At 42.7% G+C, this 19,664-nt stretch overlaps 1 protein-coding gene across 5 annotated transcripts in view; it reads right to left on the bottom strand.

Annotated features, from left to right (window-relative positions):
• ATP8B3 (ATPase phospholipid transporting 8B3) overlaps positions 1-19,664 on the bottom strand; it is a 96,555-nt gene that overhangs the window by 64,002 nt on the left and 12,889 nt on the right. Inside the window, exons 1-3 of one of the 5 annotated variants that reach the window (XM_087952599.1) lie at positions 4,481-4,902; positions 3,139-3,201; positions 712-803 (exon numbers count right to left, since the gene is read on the bottom strand). In XM_087952599.1, the coding sequence (XP_087808725.1) occupies positions 712-803; positions 3,139-3,201; positions 4,481-4,637 (312 nt within the window). In that variant the 5' untranslated portion in view covers positions 4,638-4,902. Of the gene's footprint in view, positions 1-711; positions 804-3,138; positions 3,202-3,338; positions 3,806-4,069; positions 4,154-4,480; positions 4,903-19,664 lie in introns of those variants that run through there. The other 4 variants (XM_087952601.1, XM_026681119.2, XM_087952600.1 and 1 more) reach the window with 4 other exon arrangements.

Raw genomic sequence — 19,664 nt, 5'->3', positions numbered from 1 at the left:
AGAAGGGAAGGTAATGGAAGGAAAGGAAACAAAAGGAAAGGAAAGGAAAGAAGGGAAGGGAAGGAAAGGAAAGGAAAGAAGGGAAGGGAAGGAAAGGAAAGGAAAGGAAAGGAAAGGAAAGAAGGGAAGGGAAGGGAAGGAAAGGAAAGAAGGGAAGGAAGGGAAGGGAAGGAAAGGAAAGGAAAGAAGGGAAGGGAAGGGAAGGAAAGGAAAGGAAAGGAAACAAAAGAAAGGAAGGAAGGGAAGGAAGGAAAGGAAACAAAAGAAGGAAAGGAGAGGAGAGGAAAGGAAAGGAAAGAAAAGGGAAGGAAGGGAAAGGAAAGGAAAGGAGGAAAAGAAAGGAAAGAAGCAAAGCAAAGGAAAGGAAAGGAAAGGAAAGGAAAGGAAACAAAAGAAGGGAAGGGAAGGTAATGGAAGGGAAAGGAAAGAAGGAAAGGAAACAAAAGAAGGGAAGGTAATGGAAGGGAAGGGAAGGGAAGGGAAGGAAAGGAAAGGAAAGGAAAAGAAAGGAAAAGAAAGGAAAAGAAAGGAAAGGAAAAAGGAAGAAAAAGGAAAGGAAAGGAAAAACACTAGCTAGCTTCTGGGAGGCTCACAAAGTATACACACACACACACACACACAAACACAGAACCAGAATATAAAGAGGATTTGAAATCCCTGACATTTTTATTCCTCCCTCCCTCCCTCCCATGACTTCCAATCAAGACTTACTGCATATTTTTTCTTCTTCAAACACCAGAGATGCCTCTTTCGAATTTGTTCATGATAAGCTCGGTTATTAGCCTTAACCACCCAGGTAAAATCTGGAAGAAAAGGACAGAAAATACTGGTCCCAATTGTGGTCGCACGTCAATGAGTCTCTGTGCCGTTTTCTCCAAAAAGGATGCTCTTGGTAATGGTCAGCACAATTTGCACTCCAAACTAAACATCCACACAAGTGGTTAATATCTTGACCACCGAGTCCAAGTATAATCAACTGCCTTTGTAATACAATCTGTGTCAATGAAGTTCAGTTATGCATTCAAAACTACTTTTCTGAGGAGGGATCCACAGAGGTCCATCTCAAAGGAGCCTTGGGGAGGGGGAGAGGTGAAGGGGATCTTCAAAAGGCAAAGAATCCCTTGCAACAATGGGAGTCTCACTGAAAGGATGCTCAGGAAGAAAAAAGGTCTCTAAGTGATCATCACACAGGATCTTCCAGAGTGGAAGAGGATATTTGTAGCTCAGGATTGAGGTGAGGTGCTTGGTGCTTTCTGAGCTTGGTTGTTTTCTTGGAGATGTTTAAACTAGGTAACATCATCAGTGTTAGTAGAGGGTAGGGTTTGATCTCATACAGATACAGATTAACAGAGTTGGAAGGGACCTTGTAGGTCATCTAGTCCAACTCCCCCCCCCCCAAGCTAACCCTACACCATTTTTGACAGATGGCAGTCCAGTCTCTTCTTGAAAGCTTCCCCCCACAACTGTTCCATTGGTTTCTCACTGTCAGAAAGTTTCTCCTTATTTCCAGGTTGAATCTCTCCTTGTTCAATTTCCATCCATTATTCCTTGCCTGGCCTTCAGGTGCCTTGGAAGATAGCTTGACCCCCTTCCTCCTCTCTGTGGCAGCCCCTCAAATATTGGAAGACTGCTATCATGTCTCCCCTGGTCCTTCTCTTCCCTAGACTAGCCATGCCCAGTTCCTGCAACCGTTCATCGTAAGTTTTATTTATATAGTAGTGGCTTGTCATGTCAGTGTTTGTAGGAGTGGTCTTGATGGCTCCTTGGTTGGGCTGTTGTTAGCTTGTTTGGCAGTTCCTTGATTGGGGAATTGTTTGCTTCTTGATTGTAATTCTAATGTTACTCTTGGTGTTCATCCCTGCTCATCTGTGTATTGATTGCTGGTGAGGAAGTGTTTTGGTCTTTTTGTTTCCTTTTTGGCTTTTTCCTTGTCTTCTTTGAAGAGTATGTAGTAGTTGTTTATGTCTATGTGCCTGTTGATGACTGTTTCACTCAGTGGAAGCAGAAGTTCAGGGATCACAAGACCTCTAATATTTGGGAGCTCAGCATCACCCCAATCCTCCATGTGTGGATGCTGTGAGCCTCAAAAATCAATAGCCCTCTGTGGTCCAGTTGAGAAAGGATCTGCCCCCAGCAAAATCATCATTGGCTATGTGTAAATGAAAATTCTCCATTAATTGTAATATCTCACTGTCACTCAGTCTTCCCCAACCCCCAACAGGCATGCATAACCAACTCTCCCTGCTATCAGTTTCCCTTCTGAGCTCAGAAAAAGCCAAGAACAGCCATCTTGAAATAGCTGGAGACATAGCTGAGGGAGCTAGGTGTGCCGTGCCTAGCCTATTCGAGAGAAGGATTAGAGGGGACCAGGGTAACTGTCTTCTAATACTTGAGAAACTGTCAAGAGAAGTGGGGACTGACATATTCTCCAAAGCTCCAGAGGACAGGACAAGAAGCAATGGGTGGAAGCTTGTTAAGGAGCGAACCAACCTAGAAGTAAGGAGAAAATTTTTGACAGTGAGAGCAACTAATCAATGGAATAGCTTGCCTCCTGGAGTTGTAGGTGCTCCATTGCTGGAGGTTTTCAAAAACAACCATTTGATTGGGATGGCATAAAGCTCCTACTTTGAGTTGGGGGTTGGACTAGAAGACCTCCAAGGTCCCCTACAGCCCTATGATTCTATGATTCCATAGCTCTGGTCCACAGGTGGGATCTTATGTGAGGAAGAGATCCACACACACACCTTTCAATGAGATATCAACCGCTTTGGGATCTTAGATGGGTGAGTGACTCACATAAAATGAGACAGCACAAAGGATTCCTTGTTATTGATTACAATACAGAAAAGTTTGCCAACGAAGTCTGCCAATTTCAGGTCGAGGGAGGAAATACCAAGGCTGGTAAAGGCATATCTCCAAACCAAATCAAGTTTTTCAAGCTTCTAAAGTGCCCCCCCCCCCCATGCACACTTTGGATTACATCAACTAGAAATTAAATTAAAGCTGTGGACAAGTTTTAGCGTGGGGAAAAAAAATATGACTTCAGTTATATACATTTCATGGTTCAAAAATCTGTATTCCCCGCCCCCTCAACAAAAGTTCCCACCTGTGATTCTAAAAATCCCCACATGTACTTACCTTGTCCTGTGTTAGCCTCATCCTGGTAAGTCCCGAGAGACTCCTGGCTTGGCATTTTGAAATCTATAAGGCAAAAAGGTTAAATCATTTAACCTCCTTGCAATTTGCTTCATCCTTGTTGGCTGTGATCTTGACAGATCTGTAGCGTTTTGATTACAATGATGACTGATACATACAACCATCCAGAATAATCTGCTCACCTCTTGTATATTCCATTGCAGCCTCAATGCTTATTTAGCCATTCTGCAATCGGCACTCATTTTTTCCAGCGATAGGGTAGCATTTACAGCACACTTTTCCCAAGCCTTGATACCTCCCAGATGTGTGGACTTCAACCCCCAGAATTCTCATCAAAGGCCAGGTTAGCTGGGGAATTCTGGGGATCAAAGTCCAAGATCTGGAAGACCCTAGACCTGGAAGGATTGAGCTGGGATGAGGGGAGATCTGGATTCCTCTCCCCATTCACCTTTGGCTCTCTCTGTGTGATGGGAACAAATCGTTGTCTTTCAGCCTGGTTGCTCTGGCTGAAAAAACAGAGGAATCATCTGTTTTGGTTTCCTGGAGGTTGTTTATTTATTTTTCCACTGGTATTGTCAAACGGCTTAAGAGAATTAAGATTGGGTAAAGGCTGCTTAAACAACAGCAGATTTCAGTGGTAAGAGGCAGCTGAGACTCTTGAATCAGTGAATGAGGAAACAGTTCACTTTCAAACTTTCTAGAGTTGCAAAAGTTTTGCAGCTTGGCCAGAGGAAAATCAGCTGGGTTTCCTGTGGGCATGTGATGATCAGGACACACTATCAGTGCAAGAGCCTCTTTGGAAATACTCCTGAGTCCTTCCCACACACCAAAGGGCAGATTAGGATTATAATCTTTTTTTCAAGCTGGTGCCCAACAAGGATGGTGAGGTTCTTGCTCCCGGAGAGCTTATCACCTTTTAGATCCTTTTAAAATCTCCACCTTCACCAGAAGTCGACTGAAATCGTGCGCTGAAGCTCCCGTGAGTAACCAAGATCCCCTGGGAGCCAATCCCGGTGAAGCAGCCTCTGGCAAGCTCCTGCAGCTTTCCCCAGCAGCCATAGCCTTCCATCCCTGAGCCCTTGCGAAGTGCAATTCCCCAGAGGCGGGGCAGGGCAATTTCCCGGAGGCAGGGCCATTGGACAATCTCCCGCAACCTCCTCAGCAGCTGTAATGCTTGAACCCCGAGCTCCATCGGAGCGCAAATACCAGGAGGCAATTAAAGAGCCAGGAGGCAATTAGAGAGCCAATCCCCACTCATCTTTCCGAGCCCCGGATAAATACAATTCCCTGGAGGCAGCCAGAAAGCCAAGCAGAACGGACTTACAATCAGCCAGTCTAGATCCCAGCAAGAAAAACTTCCTGTTTTTGTTATTGTTAACAGGAAACAATCTTGCTAGAAAAATAATCCCACAATTCTCTATTTTTCCAAGCAATCTCTCTCCAACTTCTACCTCATCAGGAAAAAATTCCTTAGTAGCCATTAATCAAATAAACCACATGACTTTAAAGATTCTTCCAGTTCTAAGATTCCTTGGGTGGAGTCTTGAACCGAGTCAGTTGGGAATGGAGTCAACTGTGGTTCCCCAAACAGGATTCCCTGAACGGAGAAAATGTTTTATTCTGTTTCAATAATTCAGCATGTTTTTAGTCATCCTGTTTACAGCCTGTTTCTGCATGTTCCAGACCTACAGCTTTTACAGCGTGTTTCACCCAGTGGATCAGATAACAGCAGCCATCAAAGCAATAACCCTTTACTTGCTGACCCTCAATACTACTTCATTACTTTAATACTTAAACACTGATTACTTCATTACCTCAAAACTTACAACTTTTCTACCTCCTGACCTAGATCAATGATTAGATAATGATGTCTCTAAATCAATTTCTATAAAATAATTTATCAATGGATTAAGTGATTTATTGTTTTGATTGATTAGTGTGATTATAGTGTTTAGTGCAAATAGTGTGATTACTGATCAGTGTAAAAGATCAGCTATTCATGCAATTTAATTAGTAAAATTAGTGATTTAGTGAATTTAATTGACCAGTGTGATTAGCAATTAGTGTAATTAATTGATTAGGCTGATTGTTGCTTAGCAAAATTATTTGACTAGAGTGATTATTGTAATTGATTAATTGGTGTGATATTGGCTATATTGATTGCCCAAATATCTTGTTTCATTAAGCAATTTAATCAACATACCACCTCAACAAACCTACCATGCCAGGAAAAAAATTCAATGCCAAACCACAACCTAAAGAGAAAGAAATCCCCACCAATGAACCACAAGACTCCTGCACATGCCTTATATGTAATGAAACTCTAAAGGATAATGAAAATTCCACCATGTCAGCCTTCAAAATTTTCTTCCTTTGCTTTGCATCTTTCGGCTGTCATAAATAATGGGGGAAGGAGGGGGGACATGGTTATGGGAAGCTAGCTGGAGGTGTTACAAAACAGAACTGTATAAGGTGGGGGGGGGAAGGTTCTTGCTTAGGCTTTTATCCTATGCTATGCGCAGCCGCAACTCTTTATCAAAATATGTCAAGGTCAACGGACAGAGGCCTCATCACCACCTGGAGATGCCCACAGGATGCTATACACAACTTTTAATTGGATGAGCCAATTGAACTATTGAGGGTGGGAACGTTGCCATCACTTTGTATATGTGATTTACGCGCTCATTTTCTCAGATTCAGAATTCTTTTGTTGCTACCACTTGACTTCCAGTCAAAGATATCATTTCTCTAATTAATGGAGTCTAAGTATTTCTTTCTTGGATTTTGAATGGAGCATCATCTGACATTATTCTGAATCTGACTTTACCAGCCCACCTGGAGAATTAATCAATTTTCTTCTGAGGGCGTCTGAACACAATGTCTAATCCAGCTAGCGATCAAGAAGACCTGGGAGCGAGTGGAGGACCAGATTCCCTGCTGTTAGAGGCGGCAGGGGAAACGGACTTGTTAGCAGAATTAAGTCTTGGCGAAAAACCAGCTGTAAAACCCAAATGGTCCCTGGGAGTCGGTTGGAAGAATCCTAAGGAAAAGCCTCCTCTACCTGTCGGCGTGGAAGAGAAGAGCCATGGCAAGAGAAGGAAAGAAAGAATTTTTTACTAATTCAAGCCCTGCATCTTCTAAATGAAGCTGTCAGAGAAACTCAGACTGATCAAAGGTATGAGAGGGAAGAGGGGGAGGCAGCCCCAGCCAGAAGAATCAGAGCAGCCACCCCCAAAAATCAACTGGGCCAGCGCAACAGGCAGTAGCAGCCCAGGGGCCCCGGCAGGGGGAGTAATTGCCAGAAGGCATAGAACTCCAAAGGTGCCTCTGTTGGAAGTAAAATATGGGAGGGATCCCAAGGAGTTAGGATTCTTTCTGGCACAAGTCTGGAGCCATATGGAGGAATATGGAGAGGATTTTTCCTCGGAAGCAGCCAAAGTTAGATGTGTTACCAGGGCTCTTGAGGGAACAGCTGCAAAGTGGATGGTGACTTTGCATAATGATAATGCCCCACCCAGCTAATGAATTATGACCTATTCATGACTGCGCTGCGGGCCAGGTTTGAAGACCCACTTGCTGAATGTAAGGCCAGAATTAGGATGAAGACCATAAATCAGGGGCGGAGATCAGTGGCCGACTACACCCAGGAATTTAGAGAGCTGGCGTGTCATATTCGAGGCTGGTCCCAGGGAGCCCTGATAGAAGCTTTTAAAGATGGGTTGAATGAAGATGTTTATCAAAGCTGTATTGCCAGAAGAGACCCCAGTGAGCTGCAGCTGTGGTACGTGCTGGCAGCAGAGGTGGAAATTGATCTGACCCAAAACAGATGCCTGGGGGCCTTGGTTGGAGCAAGTCCTCCCCCACCAGCCCTTGAGAAACCTTAAAACCTCAAAAGGGAGGGATGGCAGCAAAACCCAAGACCACTGCATGCTTCCGATGTGGGAAGGAAGGTCACCGGGCTGCAGAATGTCATGCCAAGCTAGAACCAAAGGGGGCACCAGGAGGAGGAAGAAAACCTGAAAAAACCCCAGCAAAGCCTCGCAAAATGGTGCTTAAAGCAGAGGAGGTTGTAGAGATCGCCCCTCCGAAAGGAGAGGAGTTGGGAACTCTAACCTTTTCTGAAGAGAGTGAATCCGAAACGGAAGATGATTCACTGGTAAGTCCAAACAAGGGCCCTATGACCATTCCAGTGAGATTAAGGGTACCCACGTCAGGAGCCAAAGGGGAAATGTTGGCCTTGTTAGACTCTGGGTGCACAAGGTGCGTAATCAGCTCAGAGGTAGTAGAGAAAATGGGCTTAAGGCTAAAGACTTTAAAAATGCCCATAGCCTTTTGCCAACTGGATGGATCGGTAGCTGGGGGCGGCCCTGCACATTTAATAACAGAACCAGTAGAAATGATGATGGGGAAGCATAGAGAGATGTTTTGTTTTATTGTGGCTCCTGGGATGGAGTGCCCCCTAATACTGGGTTTGCCTTGGATCTGGAAATGGAACCCCCACGTCGACTGGAGGTGGAGATCATTGCGCATACTTACTGACCAACCCCCAGAAGGGGAGCGGCAATCTCAACCGAAACCAAAGAATCCCACAGACCTGGCCTCCACTGGCACCGAGAATCTGAGGGGGGAGGAGAAAATTCCAGAGGAATATTGGAACTTAAAGGAGGTATTCAGTGAAAAGGCCTCAGACGAGCTCCCCCCCCATCGCTCAATAGATTGCAGTATTGAAATTTTGCCAGGAGTGAAACTCCCAAAACCGAAACTGTACTCGATGACACCGCGGGAGCTAAAAGAGCTGTGGTCATTTATTGATAAAAAATTTGGAACGTGGTTTCATCCAACTTGCTAGGCCCCGAGTAGCGGCCCCAGTATTGTTCTGTGAGAAGATGGCTCTCTGCATTTATGTGTTGACTATAGGAACCTCAACGCCATTTTGGTGGAGAACATGTACCCCCTCCCCTTGATGAAGGATATGTTGGCCCACTTGGCCAAAGGGAAAATATTTACGAAACTCGACCTGAGAGAAGCATACTACCGAGTTCAAATTAAGGAAGGGGATGAATGGAAAAGTGCTTTTAACTGCCCAATGGGCTATTTCCAATTCAACGTTCTTCCATTTGGCCTACAGGGGGCCCCTGCAGTATTCATGCAAATGATAAATCAGGTGTTGCATGAACATTTATACAAAGGGGTGTTGGTTTATCTTAATGATATTCTTATCTACACGGAGACTCATGATGAACATGTGAAACTAGTGCGGTCAGTTCTGGAAAAACTTTGAGCTGCTGAACTGTACGCAAAGTTGTCCAAGTGTGAATTCCACCAGGAAAAAATTGACTATTTAGGCTATCGCATATCACATGATGGCATAGAAATGGATCTGGGGAAAGTTCATGCCATTTTGGAATGGGCCCCTCCCCGCACCAGGAAACAACTTCAAAGTTTCTTGTGATTTGCTAATTTTTACCATCAATTTACCCCTGCGTTTGCGAATATTGCAATGCGTATCACAAATCTCCTAAAAACCAAAGGGGAGGTGAAACCGAAGCCTAGTAAACCACTGGAGTGGTCCATGAAGTGCCAAGCTGCTTTTGAGAAGCTGTAACGACTGTTTGCTGCTGAACCAGTACTCAAGCACACGGACATGGACGCTCCTTTTGTAATCCAAGCCGATGCGAGTGATGTAGCAGTTGGGGTGGTGTTACTACAAGCAAACAAGACGGGGACTCTGCAACCGTGTGCATATACTTCCCGTAAACTAACTGAAACTGAAAGAAGATGGGCCATCTGGGAAAAAGAAGCTTTTGCAGTTCGCTGAGCTCTGTTAACCTGGAGGCATTTCCTAGAAGGGGCAAAACACCCATTTGAGGTGTGGACGGATCATAAAAATTTGGAGGCTTTGAAAACGCCTTGGAAGCTATCTCCCAAGCAAGTTCACTGGGCACAGTACTTTAAATGCTTTAATTTTTCATTGAAGTACATTCCAGGGGGGAAGAACTTCATGGCGGATGCTTTATCTAGATTACCTCAATATAATAGTGCTCGCCAAGAAGTGATACGGCCTATTGTCCCAACCAAACAGTTGGTGGCTCCAGTGGTTACCAGAGCCCAGAAAAAGAAGGAAGTTGATTTATCAAATGATTTAACTGCACAATTAAAAGAAGCTCTAAAGCTTGATGATTGGTTCCTTGCTCACTCAAATAACTGTACAGTTAGAGATGGATTGGCATGGGTTGGGGCCAAATTATATGTGCCAGCAAAGCTGAGAAACCAAATATTACAGCAAGCTCATGACTCTATGCTGGACATTTTGGATTCATGAAGACCTTACACTTGATTAAAAGGCAATTTTGGTGGCTTACCTTGAAAAAGGACATTGAGACTTATGTGGCTAGCTGTCCTATCTGTGCCTCAGCCAAATGGCCTCCTGGTAAACCAGCAGGCTTACTACAAAATGTAGCTAGACCAACTGCTCCATGGAAGAAAATCTCTATGGATTTTATAGTGGAATTACCTGAAAGTGGGGGAAATACAGTTATTTGGGTAGTAACAGATTTGTTTTCCAAACAGGTACATTTCATACCTTGTGCGAAAATCCCATCTGCAAAAACGTTGGCTAAACTGTTTATTTTACATATCTACAGGTTACATGGGGTTCCTGAATGCATAATGTCAGACAGGGGTGTCCAGTTTACCTCAAACTTTTGGAAGGAGTTCCTGAAGTTATCAGACTCCACCCAGGGCTTAAGCTCCGCCCACCACCCACAAACCAATGGGGCTTGTGAGAGGACTGATTTGGTATTGGAACAGTATCTTAGATGTTATATAAATTATCAGCAAGATGATTGGGCTGACCTACTGCCATTCGCTGAGGTGGCATATAATGATTCGGTACGTAGTAGTACTGGGTTTACTCCATTTAAAGTGGCTTCAGGACAAGACTTTGTACCCATACCCGAGTTTCCACAGGAGAAACCAAACATTCAGTCATTAGATGAATGGATAACACAGCTCCAGCTTACCTGGCTCGTTACCTGTAAAGTATTAGACGATGCTCATCAAGCCCATAAAAAATTTGCAGATAAAAAGAGAACTCCACAAAAACCATATCAAGTTGGTGACAAGGTCTTTTTATTCACCAGATATTTGCAGACCACACAAAAGTCAAAAAAGCTTGGATCTAAGTATGTTGGACCTTTCCCAATTGAACAAATTGTGAACCCTGTGGCAGACCAACTGAAATTACCTAAAACCCTCCAACGGATCCACTCTGTCTTCCATGTTAGTTTATTAAAATCTGAACATACCTCCGACTTGAGACCGACCCAGGTCGATCCCCCCCGTGCCATTGCTAATTTAAGGTGAACAACATTTTGAAGTTAAAGAAATTTTGGATTCTCGAAAACAAAGGGGTCAACTCCAATATTTGGTTGTTTGGAAACATTTTCCTCCTTCCCAGTCTGAATAGGTGAATGAGAAGGATGTTAGAGCTCCTAAGTTTATCAAGACATTTCGTACTAAATATCCTGATAAACCCTAAAATATAGTATTATGCTGTTACATGTATATTTTCTGTTATCTTCTATTTTTATCTTTTATAGGACTAACACCTCTTTTGCAGGAGGGCCGAATGTCAGCCTTCAAAATTTTCTTCCTTTGCTTTGCTCCTTTCAGCTGTCATAAGTAATGGGGGGAGGAGTGGGGACATGGTTATGGGAAGCTAGCTGGAGGTGTTACAAAACAGAACTGTATAAGGTGGGGGGAAGATTCTTGCTTAGGCTTCTATCCTATGCCATGCGCAGCCGCGACTCTTTATCAAAATATGTCAAGGTCAACGGACAGAGGCCTCATCACCACCTGGAGATGCCCACAGGATGCTATACACAACTTTTAATTGGATGAGCCAATTGAACTATTGGGGGTGGGAACATTGCCATCACTTTGTATATGTGATTTACACGCTCATTTTCTGAGATTCAGAATTCTTTTGTTGCTACCACTTGACTTTCAGTAAAAGATATCTTTTCTCTACTTAATGGAGTCTAAGTATTTCTTTCTTGGATTTTGAATGGAGCATCATCTGACACACCAAATGTTCCCTATGTGACAACTATGCTCACCATGGCTGCTTGGGATTACCCAAGCAAAGGACTCATTCCTAGAGTCATCCAACCATGCATTTCAATATTTCTGCCCATCATGCAGACCCAAACTGAACAAATATATTGCCCTGTTTAAAAGAGGTGATACCATAGAAACACGAATAACATCCCTTGACACCATAGTAGCATCCCTGGACACTTTAAAAGAAAGATTAACTAACCTTGAAAAAAAAGACACAACACAAAAAACTGACCATCCAATAGCTACAAACCACATCTCTACCCAACAATTCCAACCCAATCCACAAAAAAACCACAAATCCAACAAATAATGATATCCCAATCCTCATCAAAGAAGCTGTTGAGCGCAAACGGAAGCGTCCAAATGCCATCTTATTTGGTCTAGAGGACAACAATGACAATGATGACATCACAATTGTCCGCAACATCATCAGTGACTATCAAGCATCAACCATCTCCCTTGATGAAATACTTGATATTTCCCGCATTGGCCCAGAGTTCAAAAACAGTGACAGCTTGGTGGCCCCACACCTCTGCAGGGTCATTTGCAAAAATGAATCAAGCAAACGTAAATTCATTTACACTATAAATTCACTCACCAAAAGCAACACCAACCATAAGAACCTCCATTCTCGCCCTGACCTAACCTTACAGCAACGTGTACGATCCTGTGAACTACGCTCTGAGCTCAAAAGACTCCATGAACAAGGAAATACTAACCTATACATTAACTACTGCACAGAATGTATCAAAAGCAAGATCTTCAACATATATCCCAATAACCATCACCCCAACATCCAACATTAGGCATGCACGGCCCTTACTTCCTCCAGACCCACTACTACATATCTAAAATGCAAACTACTTAATGCAAGAAGCCTCGCAAGCAAAATGCATGAATTCCTCATCTTATTAGGCACGACCACATTCGACATTATATTGCCAGTGAGACATGGTTAAATGAATCTTTTCCAGACTCCATTACCACAGTCAGTGAATATCACGTTTATTGGTCAGATCACGAAATCCATAGAGGAGGTGGAGTTGCTATCTTCTACAAAAAATCCCTAAATCTAAAAAAGATTCAAATTACACAGGAACTTGCTCTTCCAGAGACCATTGTGGTATTTAAGGACAGAGACCATTGTCTTGAAAACAAAGGAGTCGACTCCAATATTTGGTTGCTTGGAAACTGTCCTTAAATACCACAATCCGCTTCTTACTATGCTACAGAGCCCCTGATTATGACATAGTTCATGCAAACAAGCTAACTTTACTGCTAACGTGGGCTGCCTCTTGCCCTCACCCTCTTACTTTCCTTGGTGACTTCAATCTACCTCTTATAAATTGGACCCTAAATGAATGTACATCTGAACCCATACATGCAACCCGGTACAATGCTGTTACTACACTGGGACTGGATCAATTAGTAACTAACAACACTAGACTCAATAACTGCCTCGACCTTATCTTCTGCAACAGCTCAAACTCAATATATGGCCTACAAATACAAGAACCCTTTTCAAACAGTGACCACAGTATGATCGACTTTTGTCTCAATTTACGCCCTCATGAAAAGGATCATAATGATGGATCCCCAAAATACAACTTCAAAAAAGCCAATTATGATCTCATAGATGCTGACCTATCATCTCTTGATTGGCACATTCTGTTCTCTAGCTGTAATACTACAGAAGACCATTATAATGCATTCTTGTTTGAACTTGAAAGAGTCATTAAACTATATGTACCATTAGTAACCCCCAAAACAAAAACAAAAAAACAAATTACCCATAACAATAAGGAAACTTCAATTTAAAAAAAAGATCGCTATGGCGTAAAGACAAAACTAGCTATGTAGCAAGCTTTAAAAACCAATGCAACACCCTATGCTGACAGATAAGTGCAGAATGCACAAATTACCACCGCAAGCAAGAGGAAAACCTCCTACATACAAAATCCACCTGTGCCTTCTACAATTTTGTTAACACCAAACTTAAAGACTCAAGAATCATCCCATCCCTAAAAGGACCAAATGGGAAAGACTGCAACAATGAAGCTGTTAAGACCAATCTCTTCAACACATTCTTCAGTTCAGTCTTTGTAAACAGCAATGGTTCATGCCCCTCATTTCCTAGTCGTACCACAACTAACTGTAATGACCTACTACATATTAACTTTACAGAAGATAATGTAGAAAAGGCACTACGAACCTAAAACCATCCCTATCTATTGGTCCTGATGGATTATGTGCATACTTCTTAAAAAAGCTCTCCTTTGCCATATCGAAACCCCTAAGCATTATATATGAGATATCATTCAGAACCAGCTCCTTACCAAACCTATGGTCCTTAGGGTCATCCCTATCTTCAGAAAAGGTGACCCCAGTCTGGTTGAAAACTACAGACCAATCTCACTGTGTTGTGTCACGTGCAAAGTCATGGAATCAATCATTAACCAATTCATCACTCTCCACTTAGAGTCAAGCAACCTACTCTTCAAAAATCAATTTGGTTTCAGGAAAAAATTGTCCTGCAATCTTCAACTCCTACACTGCAAAAACATATGGACTACTCTACTTGACCAGGGTAAAGCTGTAGACGCAATTTACATAGACTTCTGCAAAGCCTTTGATTCAGTAGTACATGACAAACTACTGTTAAAACTAAACTCTTACAGCATTTCCGGATCCCTTTATAAGTGGATTACTGCGTTACTGTCAAATAGGCAACAAATAGTAAAAATAGGGAGCGCTATATCAAACCCTGCTCCAGTTAACAGCGGTGCCTCCCAATGCAGCATTCTAGGACCCACACTCTTTATACTCTATATAAATGACCTTTGCGATCACCTTATAAGCAACTGTGTCCTCTTTGCGGATGACATAAAACTATTCAACACCACCAACAATGCTACTATCCTTCAAAGCAACTTTGATTATGTGTCTGAATGGTCAAACATCTGGCAACTCCAAATCTTGACCAACTAATGTTCTGTCCTACACATTGGTAAAAAAAAAAATCAGTACACCAAATACAAACTAGGTGGATATGACCTCGTTGATGATCCTCACTCTGTCAAGGGCCTTGGAGTTTTCATATCAAAAGACCTAAGCGCCAGAGCTCACTGTAACAGCATTGCCAAAAAGGCATTGAGAGTTGTAAATCTAAGCTTACAAAGCTTCTCCTCCGGAAATATCGAATTGCAAACTAGAGCATATGAAACTTTTGCCAGACCAATACTCGAATACAGCTCATCAATCTGGAATCCACACTACATATCGGACATTAATACAATCGAGAGAGTCCAGAAGTATTTCACGAGAAGAGTACCACACTCCTCTGCTCGCAACAGAATACCCTATATCACCAGGCCTGAGATTTTGGGCTTAGACAACCTTGAACTATGCTGCCTATGGTTAGACTTAAGCATAGCACACAAATTATCTGCTACATTGTCCTACCAGTCAATGACTACTTCAGTTTCAACCACAACAACACAAGAGCACACAACAGATACAAACTCAATGTAAACCGCTTCAGACTCGATTGCAGAAAGGACGACTTCAGCCACAGAGTGGTCAATGCCTGGAATGCACTACCTGACTCTGTTGTTACATCCTCTAACCCCCCCCTCCTTTAACCTCAAACTATCCACTATTGACCTCACCCCATTCCTAAGAGGTCTGTAAAGGGCATGCATAAGTGCACCATCGTGCCTCCTGTCCCTGTCCTATTGTCCCCATTTATTTGTACCTATTTCCTGTATTCTTACTCATGTTTATACTTACACCTATTATCTTGCAAGCGATTGAGAAATCAAATCAATCAATCAATCATTCAATCAATCAATCAATAAAATGCACCAGCCTTCCTTCCCACGGGCTTGAACAGGCTCACCCCTCTTATCTCTTTTTTACATCAGCAAACTTAGCAAAAGAAACCAACGTACCAGTTTAACACAAGCACAGGAACAGCGTCAATGGCTGGTTTAATCCTGATTGTGCAATCGTCTTGGTTGGATGGAATAAACCACTGGCAGCATCATAAGCCTGCAAGGACCTGAGTTGGCTGCCTGCCTGGGAAGTTTGTATACAAAATAACCAGGCCTGTCTGGTTTGCTAGGATGCGTTCAGACGACCTATATGCTTCAAGGATGCATTTGGAATGTTACGTTCCCCCATCTCCTTCTTTAAATAATGCAATTATCTCATCTTCCAGTTGGAGAAATGGTCTCCTCTGAGACTACGCAGATTCCTGTATTTTGTGGACCCATGTCAACATCACAGAGTTCTCTTGGACAAGTTTAGAGAGATCTGTTAGACTTTGGGGCAGAAAGCCAGAATAATCCCATCTGGAGGGTTTCCAGACAAGTAGGGTTTCCTGAGAGGAGGAGGAGGAGGAGGAGGAGGAGGAGGAGGAGGAGGAGGAGGAGGAGGAGGAGGAGGAGGAGGAGGAGGAGGAGGAGGAGGAGGAGGAGGAGGAGGAGGAAAAAACAGAAAAAAAGAGCCATAAAGACTAGGTTATTCAAAACATGTTGCATCCATAAAATTATAGAAAATGCAGTCTCTGTAAGTTATAAATTAGATTTTGCTGGTCTTAATGTTTCCCAGAAGCATACGCTTCTGTTTTTAAAATCAACTCACTACTTTAGAGCATACGCCTGGAAAAAATGTTTGTGAAGCAGGACCTCAGAAACCTGAGTGGACTGGGAATTATCATTCCCAAGGCTAGAATAATAAGACCAAACACTGCAGAACAAAAGCAGTTATGCAAACAATGTAACATGCCTCATTATTACAGGACACAAAAGTCAGTCATCTGAGCTATTTAGTTTTATTACTACAACCAAAGCTTCTAGTTCTTATTGACTGCCAAAGTGGGGAGGGGAGTCAAATTAAAAGCAACGCAACTATCCAAAGCAGTACACATAGAAAAACAGCTGTTGTTTATAAAACTTCCTAATTCTCATAAAGGCTTTTCTGGCTGCAGCGGGGAAACAGCTATAGTATGAAATCTTTACTCTGTGGTCTCTATTCACTATTTCTATTGTCACTATCAAAAGAAAATACACTGCTGAAACAAAGGAGGGGAAGCAGATGAATGGGATACAGGTAGTCCTTGAGTTACAACCGTTATGGAGCCTGCTCATCCTGGGTCTCCTGCTCAAGCAGAGGGTTGGGCTAGAAGATCTCTGAGGTCCCATCCAAGTCTATTATTCAATGTTTTATCATTGTAACTAATGATAGCCATGTGACTGATCTGCTTTTACAACCCTTTTTTTGCAGTGCTTGTTAAGTGAATCCATGTGATTAAATGAAGTAAAGGTGAGGTTTTGTTGAAAGCTAGAAGTCAATGCCAGTTTCTGGCAAAATCGTTGTAAAACACAGTCACATAATTGCAAGATGCTGCAAATGGTTGTAAATGGGATCTAGTTGCGAGTCCTCAAAATGTGGTGGTCACACAGCTGTGGGGTGGGGTGGGTTTGACTGTTAGAACTTTCAATCTGGGTCACAAGCAGTGGTGGGATTTAAAATATTTTACTACCGGTTCTGGTGGGCGTGGCACAGCTTGGTGGGTGTGGCTTGGTGGGCGTGGCTTTGTGGGCACGACAGGGGAAGGATACTGCAAAATCCCCATTCCCTCCTCACCCCACTAACCTGCTTTCCAGCTCCGTTCTCCTGTGCAGGGCAACAAAAGAAGACTCAGCCGATCAGCTGGGTCTCAATGGGAGGCAGAGAATAGATGGGGGCGGAGCCAGTCAGAGGTGGCATTTGCTGGTTCTCTGAACTACTCAAAATGTCCACTACTAGTTCTCCAGAACTGGTCAGAACCTGCTGAATACCCACCTCTGGTCACAAGTACCCCCAGGTAAGTTGGAATTTCAGAGAGTTGCTAAGCAATTGGTCATAATTGGTTTATAATTGGTTTATAATTGGTCCCAAAAAAGAATTATATTTTATTATTCTATTCTATAAGTCAAGGTCGTAAATATGCATCAATAACAGAATTCTTTATTGGCCAAGTGTGATTGGACACACAAAGAATTTGTCTTCGGTGCATAAGCTCTCAGTGTACATAAAGAATATAAGTGAAAAATCATGATCATAGTAATCACAAATACATTCCTCATGAATCATAAGATACAACACTTAGTGATAGTCATAGGATACTAAATAAGCAATCAACATAACTCATACCAGGAAACTAAATAAACAGTATAAATCATAAAGATACAAGCAACAAAGTCATAGTCATAAGTAGAAAAGGAAATAGGTAATAGGAAGGATGAGAAGAAGAATAGTAATACAGTCTTGGTAAATAGTTTGACAGTGTTGAGAGAATTAGTTGTTTAGCAGAGTGATGGCATGGGGTGTGTGGAAACTGTCCGTGTGTCTAGTTATTCTGATGTGCAATGTGCAGTGCCTATAGTCGTTTTGAGGGTAGAAGTTGAAACAATTTATGTCCAGGATGTGAGGGGTCTGTAGATATTTTCACAGCCCTCTTTTTGACCGGTGCAGTATACAGGTCCTCAATGGAAGACAGGTTGGTAGCAATTGTTTTTTCTGCAGTCCTAATTATCCTCTGAAGTCTGTGTTTGTCTTGTTGGGTTGCAGAGCCAAACCAGACAGTTATAGAGGTGCAGATGACAGACTCAATAATTCCCCAGACTCAGATTCAATCATTCCTCTGACTCAGATTCAATCATATAGGCTTAACTCCATTTAGCCTGTGGAACTCATTACCACAAAACATGGAGATGGCTTCTAACTTAGATGGCTTTGTAGAAAGTTAGCACCCACCCCCACCTAGAAAAATGAAATATTTTGAGAAATGTTTTAAAAAAGGCAGGATAAAATACAGTATTTCCCCTAAAAGAGAAAGAAAAATCTTAAGGGAGACAGTAACTAAAAGCCTCAGCTCCCTGCCCCCAAACAGATACTATTACTACTACCCTGCAGCAAGGTCTGAACAAAGGTAGGGTTAGCCCTCAGCCACCGTAGGAATTGCCCAACAAGCCCCGTCATTGCATCAGCCCAAACTTCAACCAAACTCAGCTCAGACAAACTCCTAGGATTTGTACATGGCAGCATGGGAGTCTGACAGCAGCCAATAGAGTACATTTTCTTGCACAGGAACAGGAAGCTCAAGTTCAAAGCCCAAGAAAAGGTATAAATACCCCCACTCTCAACTCCATTTTGTCAGCTGCACCAGAACCACAAACCCTGATGGTTCTGCTTCATCAATAAATGGACCCTCTTTTGCTTCCGGTTTGCAAGGCTTCGGCAGCGGCAGGGATTCGCGACACCGCGCGATCCCTGCTGCGCTCGCTGCCGAGGTATCTCCGATCCGTTTGGATTTGGAGGATATAGCTGCCCTGTAGAGGCAGATGAAGATGGGGGGGACCGGACAGGGGTTTGGGGGTGTCGCAGACCCCCTCCCCAGCCGGCAAAACCCCCTTCTCCCAAGGCGGTGGAGCGGCGGTCAGCAATGGCCGCCACAAAGAAGCCTGCAGCTGGACAAGATTGCGCAGGAGGAAGAAAGTGAAAGTTTTTCTCTGGCTGAACCGGGACAAAGAGGAGCCTCTAAAGCCTGGAAACTTGCCTTTTTTATTGCTACATTCTTTCCCAGAAAGACTGTGTAAGCGGCGGAAGAAAGTTGTGAAAGGGAAAGTTATTTTTTCTCACTCTCCTTCCCTACGGAAGTAGCTGATGGAAATTTGGAAAACCTCCTTGGGCAAAGAAGGTAAATAAACCTAAAAATTAAAGCCAAGGGGAAAAAAGATTTTGGAACACTGGAATTAAAAATTAAAAGTTTATTGCTATAAGTGGGAAGGAAGAGGTAAAAAACTTATTCTAAGACTTTATTGAAGAAGACTGCTTGAAGTTTATAAGATTAGAAATTAATGACAATAAGGCTTCTAAAAATCATTTTAAAACTGTCTAATTGAATCTCACCCCAGGAGGAGGGGGAGAAAAAAAAGAAGAAGAAAGTGTCAATGGAACAGTTTGTTCTGATTTGGATTGCTTTGTGACTTTGTGACTTTGGGACTTTTGGGGAACTATTTTTTGAAAGACTAAAAACATTTGGGTTGCTCTTTTAAAAATAAAAAAAACAAAAAATGGCATTATCTGTGCAAGAATTACAAATGGAATTTCAAAAGCTACAAGAAGAAAAACAAGAAGGCAAGGGCTCTCTTGGATCTATCTTTCGTTTTTTGGAAATGGCGATTTCCACTTACCAAGAAATACAAGAACAAGAGGACTGGGATGAAGAAGGAGAAGCCATCTTTAATGGACAAAAAGTTATAGCTGAAAAGAATAAGGGGGGGAAGAAAAGGGAGAATTCAGAACTTAAAAAAGCAACCAAGAAAGGGGAAAATAAG

Source organism: Notechis scutatus, chromosome 1, assembly GCF_049901735.1.
Source record: "Notechis scutatus isolate UNSWTSFEM ecotype Mainland chromosome 1, rNotScu1.2, whole genome shotgun sequence".
NCBI lineage: Eukaryota > Metazoa > Chordata > Lepidosauria > Squamata > Elapidae > Notechis > Notechis scutatus.
The sequence above is the reverse complement of the archived record's forward strand: the minus strand, read 5'-3'. Positions and strand labels throughout refer to the sequence as shown.